This window comes from Nicotiana attenuata, chromosome 11 (assembly GCF_001879085.1).
Source record: "Nicotiana attenuata strain UT chromosome 11, NIATTr2, whole genome shotgun sequence".
Lineage (NCBI taxonomy): Eukaryota > Viridiplantae > Streptophyta > Magnoliopsida > Solanales > Solanaceae > Nicotiana > Nicotiana attenuata.
The window spans coordinates 26,397,935-26,404,271 of NC_031999.1; the positions used below are offsets into that span (position 1 = coordinate 26,397,935).

A 6,337-nucleotide genomic window follows, 5' to 3' on the forward strand; every position below is an offset into this window, starting at 1 on the left:
TATTTCTCTTTAAAATAAAATAATAAAAAAAACAGAATTAAGTAAATAAAAGTTGACAATTGGGCACACTCTTCTGGTTCCTACTACTATAAATATGTGAGCATATTTCACTTTAAGAAGTACTTAGCCAGAAATTGGGACAAATATCTTCTTCAATTCTCCCATTTTACTGCTAATTCTTCCTTATTTTTATCTCATTGAAGTCATGGCTAAGATATCATTTTTACTACTAATTCTAATCCCTTTTCTTTTTGGAATGAGCTCTGCTCAATTGACTGCCAATTTCTACTCTTCAACTTGCCCTAATGTCCTCTCTGTCATCAAAACTGCTGTGAATTCTGCTATCTCTAAAGAGTCTCGCATGGGGGCTTCTTTGCTTCGTCTTCATTTCCATGATTGTTTCGTTAATGCAAGTTTATTACCTTTGCCTCGTTTCATTCTTTTTATCTGGCGTAGTTTTACTCAGTACATACTTTTGAAAAAACACACACACACACACACACACACACACACACACATATATATATATATATATATATATATATATATATATATATATATATATATATATATGACTACAAAACGTTTAAAAGTACTTGTTATTATAACTTTTCTCATTTATGAGTAGTAGTACTATTCATGCATGCATGCATGTGGCTTGAGCAAATAAAATGTAGCTTCGAGCCAATCATATATATTCTTAAACAACTTATTTAATGACAAATAAACATGTGATAAACATGGACAGATTTACAGCCCAAAATATATGGGGTATTTTTCCGTCAAATTAAGTATTTTATGTACATAATTGATCTAATATTATTTGTTGGCCCTCTTGTTCTAAAAAAGTTGAATGTTGAGTTATTTACCTAGAGGAACATGAATCGATATGAGTACTTTTTTCCCCTCCTACGTTTAATGATGTACTTACAGGGGCGGAGCTAGCATATAGGAATTCCGAGTTTGGCCGAACTCAGTAACTTTGGTCTAAACCATGTATTTGTCTTAAAAAATTCATTAAATATGTATAAATTGTTAATTTAGAACTCAGTAACATAAACGAACTAGAATCCCGAATTCACAAACTTAAAATTCTAGCTCCGCCTATGTGCAATCATATTCAAGAAATTCTTGATTCGCCTTTACGTGACATGTTTACATATTTGAATCAGGGTTGTGATGCATCTGTGCTATTAGATGATACGTCAAGTTTCACAGGAGAGAAGACTGCTAATCCAAACAATGGATCATTAAGAGGATTTGATGTGATTGATACTATCAAAACTCAAGTGGAGTCAACATGTGCTGGAGTTGTATCTTGTGCAGATATTTTGGCTGTTGCAGCTAGAGATTCTGTTGTTAAAGTAAGCCAAAAAATACATATACTAAAAATATTCTATGAACTTAGTTTTTAATTTTTAATTAAATTAATTTTTTTTTTTTGTAGGCACGTTGCCTTAAGTACTCCTAACGGACCCCCCTTGTAGTTGATGGATATTTAACTAAATAATTGTTGTTTAGGGAAAAGAAAAGAAAGCACGTTGACCTTAAAAGCCAAGCACAAGTCAAAGTTTGGATAACCTCCCGTTTGACCATAGATTTTAACTTTATTTTTTTACATTTTTAAAAAACAATGTTTGTGTATGAAATATGATCATATTTTGGAAAAGAAAATTTAAAAATTTTCATGTTCCCAAAAATTAGTTTAAGGCAGTTATTGGGTGAAAATTTTATCTTCCGCTAGTAAAACTTCAATTTTTCTTCAAATAAAATGCATGTCCACACACAACTTCAACTTTCAAAAATTATTTTTCAAAACAACTTTAAAAACTCTGTCAAGTTCAATCAAATCTATGTCCAAACGCTAGCTAGGTACTGCATATTTCCTCCGTTTCATATTAGATGAGGTACTTTCCTTTTTAGTCTGTTCCAAAACAAATGACACATTTCTAAATTTGGAAATAATTCAAACTTTAAACTCTTCATTTTACCCATTTACCCTTAATGAGAAGCTTATATAGCCAAACAAATAGCATGGCCCCACAAACCTTTTACCCCTTAAGCTTTTAAGACCACAAGTTTCAAAAGCCTTCTTCTTTCTTCTTAAACTCGGTGCCGAGTCAAACTACCTCATCTAATATGAAACAGAGGGAGTATTATTCTTAGTGTTAATTAGATGGAAAGTACAATCTAGATACATAAGCTTTGATAAATAACCAGTCGAATTCACTATTTACTTTTGTTAGTTGGTATACATAGATTAAATACGATTATATACATATTATATTCATTTAGATTAAGCGGTTGGGTGGACGATTATTTGGATTAATTCGTCATAAACTAATTAGCGTGGACTTGAATGATTTGTCAGCTTGGTGGCCCTAGTTGGAATGTTTTACTCGGCAGAAGAGACTCAACAAGTGCGAGTTTGAGTGCAGCAAACAACGACATTCCTGCACCAACTTTGAACCTAAGCGGCCTCATTTCTTCCTTCTCTAACAAAGGTTTTAACGCGAGGGAAATGGTGGCACTCTCAGGTTTATTTTTACTTCCACAAATTAATTTGTTTAACTTTTCCTACATATATATATATATTAGATATTTCTATGAATGGTTTATTCACAGCTTTTCATACATAATTATTGTGATTGTTAGCGATGGTTTAACATTATCATTGCAATGACGGAGCCGGAATTTTTATTAAGAGGAGTCAAAATATAAATAATAATGAAGTATACGAAAAAGTAAAGTGGATTCAATATATATACATTAAAATTATAACAAAGTATACGAAGAAGATCAAAGGATGTGGTGCAGTGGATGGGACTGCTCCTCCCTTAACCAGAGGTCTCGAGTTCGAGCCCTGGGTATGGAAAAATCCTTGGTAGGGAGCGCTTCCCCCCGAAAGGGGCCCTACGCGGCGCGAATCCGGATATAGTCGGGCTCCAATGCTGGTACCGGACACCGGATGGGAAACCAAAAAAAAAAAGTATACGAAGAAGTATATATATTAAAAAAATTATACATAGCTACATAGCGTAGTTTTTAGATGAAAGGAGTATGAATTGACACATCTTGGAATAAGGTGGCTGTCGATAGAGTATTTGTGGTATGTCGAAAAATATTTTTCAAAAATTATTTTTCAGATATAAGTTATTTTTTGGTGTTTAATTTTATAAGTATTTTTAATAAAAATTTTGCATCAGAAGTGAAAAAATGACTTCCCTCACTTTTGAGCAGAAGCCATTACCTTCATAATATCTATCCCCTTACTTTAGGTCATTACTTTAATCAACATATAAATATTATTATCAATCTTTATTACTCAAAAATTTCAGACAAAGTCACCAAGTTATTTTAGAGACAATGGAATCTATCTTACTCTAACAATTTATTATCAATTCATGAATACCTACAAAACAGAAGCGGATTTAAAATTCTAATTTGATGAACTAAAAATTATAGGCTCATAATCTAATATTTGTTGTTTTTCATATATTTCGTGTAAGAAATACTAGGTTCAGTAAACCCGTAACTCTAAGGCTACATCCGCAAATAAAACTAAATCAAAATATTTTGGTATTTTTGCAGGATCTCACACAATAGGCCAAGCAAGATGTACTACTTTCCGAAATCGTCTCTACAATGAAACCAACATAAATTCATCATTTGGTACAACAATTAAAGCAAATTGTCCACAAAATGGAGGTGACAATAATCTTTCTCCACTTGACACAAGTCCAACATCATTTGACAATATTTATTACAAGAATTTGCAAAGCCAAAAGGGAATTCTTCATTCTGATCAACAACTATTTAATGGAGGCTCAACTGATTCTATAGTTAACACTTATAGTTCTAATTCAGCCACTTTTTTTACTGATTTTGCAATGGCTATGGTTAAAATGGGTAATCTTAGCCCACTTACTGGTACTAATGGCCAAATCCGCAAAAATTGCAGAAAAATTAATTAATATTTCACATAAATGAGATTCTAAAATTTGGTCTCTAGATTTCTAAGTGTTACTATGTTTCCCTTTTTGTTTTATGGAAAAATTTGATGTTCTATGTTTTTGGAGGTAAAGGTGGTAAAGTCCCTCTCCAATATGTAACTTTCCAAGTATTGAAATAAAATAAATAATTATTCTATCTTGTATGGATGTTGTTATGTATCGTTTCATAATGCATCATATAGTGTTATATTATATTGTACTATATTATTTTGATGTATATGATGTTTGGATAGATTGTATTTTTCTTTATTTTCTCATGATGTTATGCACTAACAATATGAACAAGAAACTTGCAATATTATAAAATAAAAAGTAAGATACGAGGTAAAAAGCTAGGGTAAAGGATAAAAAATGATTATTTCATAATATGGAAGGGCAAGATGAGAGGAAAAAAAAAGAGAACGACGTGATACACCAAATCAGTCGTTTCATAAAGACACTCGTTACGTAACAACAGATTTGATAATACGATACAATAAAATTTAAATAACAATCAAACCAAACATTGTATTTAAAGTAACAATACGATACGATAAAACATGTAACAACCATCCAAACAAGCTGTAAACTTCATATGGCAAGAAAATCAAATGGAGTTTCTGTATTGCACACTGAAAAATTACACCTCAAGAAATGGAAAGTATACAAATTTAGAATTACAAGATTGTGTATCTATATATGGTGCCTTACAAGAAAGGAAAAAGAAAGATTACAAGTTAACAGTATTTTTATCACTAAACAGTGAACATTTGTCATCTGTTTGGTGACTTTATAATTACAATTTTTGTATAAAGATATATACTTGGGTGAGGAAAAGAAAAAGAAAATTAAAATTAATGGTACTAACTGCATATATATAACTTATGAGTCAGCCCCAACTTCTGTAGTTGGACCAATCCCAACTTGTAACCAATGAGAAGGATTTTCAGAACTGGTATTCATATCCTTTAATTCACTTAGCTTAGCTAACTTCAATTTACTGTCTGCTTCATCTTCTTCTACATTTTGTGTCGAACTATTATTATTGTTGTTGTTGTTATCGTTATTGTTTTTTATTTCCTCAAGGTAGTAGTTGTCACTGGAATTATCTTTAGTATTCCATGGATGCAAATGTATTTCGGTAGAGACCTCGAAGCTCAATGGATTCATAGGGTCTCGTCTAACTCGTGACATGTCTTCGTGTGATGGAATGTTAAGATCTAATGCATCACCTGATTTCCTTAAGTTTGATCGTAGATTAATTTGCTCCATATGACTATGGAAATTGTATTTGGATGAATCGGGTGAATTAGAGGTGATCCAATGGCATCTTTTGTGTCCACCTAAAGCTTGCCCTGTGGAGAAAACTCTATGACATATTGAGCATTCATGGATTTTTGATTTCCTCATTGATTTTGAAGCTTGTAATGTGAATTCATCATGTGTGATATTCATATCTTGATCATCAATTAAGCTATCATCTAGTTGATCTTGTTTGGCTGCATAACACCCTTTAACTTTTTTGTGACTTGCCCTATGTCCACCTAGGGCTTGATGGGAATTGAAGACTTTCTTGCAAGCTTTGCATTCAAACAACCCTTTAGAAGAAGCCCCTTTAGCCTTGTTATCCAAGGGTATACGAGTAGTCACTAGTGGGGCGAGGTAGGTCATGGGGTTTCGTGCTCGCTCCTCCTCCTTGCTAGCCGAGGCACACGACTCCTCTGGCTCAGCCAACGATGTATCAACCCTCGCGTTGGCTAAATCTATAAGACATTTTGCAAGGAGAAGATCATCTTCCTCACTTGATGGATAAGTTGAAGTACTAAGGGTTCCCACTTTTGTTCTCAAGGACCTCTTCCTTTTAGACCATCCATACCCTTTTCTTTCACCATTAATAATGTACTCCTCGCCCTCTGAACAGGGCGAGGATACTAGTGATTCTTCTGAGCTACATTTTCCATGCTCAAGAAAAGATTTCCAGGACGAAAATTCTCTCCCACAATTCTCACATACCCTATTGCTCTTTTGTCGATTAGGGTTTGTTCGTAATTGATACATCCTCTTGTTACCTCCCTTAACACTCCCTCCAAACTTATCTTCCCAATCACTTGCTGGATCATCATCATCCAAATTTGCACCTTCATCCCCAATTCCATGAGCTCTCATATGCCCACCTAGAGCTCTCCCACACACAAAACCTTTCTTACAAACCCTACAATAATGCTTAAATACGGGTTGTTGTTGTTGTTGTTCTTGATCTATACAAGCCATTTCTTAAATTTTATATTATTTCATTGAATATACTACTTCAAAGTATGATTGAGAAGAAACATAAGAAAAAAGAA

General features: G+C 33.1%; 2 protein-coding genes across 2 annotated transcripts; one reads left to right on the plus strand and one right to left on the minus strand.

Annotated features, from left to right (window-relative positions):
• Positions 119 to 4,149, plus strand: LOC109235008 (cationic peroxidase 1-like). The gene is made up of 4 exons (XM_019401028.1): positions 119 to 409; positions 1,173 to 1,364; positions 2,372 to 2,537; positions 3,592 to 4,149. Exons 1-4 carry the CDS (start codon positions 206 to 208, stop codon positions 3,972 to 3,974), a joined length of 945 nt encoding a protein of 314 aa, XP_019256573.1. The 5' UTR covers positions 119 to 205; the 3' UTR covers positions 3,975 to 4,149.
• On the minus strand, positions 4,826 to 6,310 carry LOC109235009 (zinc finger protein ZAT4-like). Its single transcript, XM_019401029.1, has one exon. The coding sequence runs from the start codon at positions 6,261 to 6,263 to the stop codon at positions 4,875 to 4,877; it is 1,389 nt and encodes a 462-aa protein (XP_019256574.1). The 5' UTR covers positions 6,264 to 6,310; the 3' UTR covers positions 4,826 to 4,874.

Bases quoted from the DNA above. Each gene is read 5' to 3' on its own strand.
- LOC109235008 (XM_019401028.1), top strand. From the start codon at position 206: ATGGCTAAGATATCATTTTTACTACTAATTCTAATCCCTTTTCTTTTT. The intron at 1,365-2,371 runs GTAAGCCAAAAA...ATGATTTGTCAG, and splicing joins CTAGAGATTCTGTTGTTAAA to CTTGGTGGCCCTAGTTGGAA. The intron at 2,538-3,591 runs GTTTATTTTTAC...GTATTTTTGCAG, and splicing joins GGAAATGGTGGCACTCTCAG to GATCTCACACAATAGGCCAA.
- LOC109235009 (XM_019401029.1), bottom strand. From the start codon at position 6,263: ATGGCTTGTATAGATCAAGAACAACAACAACAACAACCCGTATTTAAG.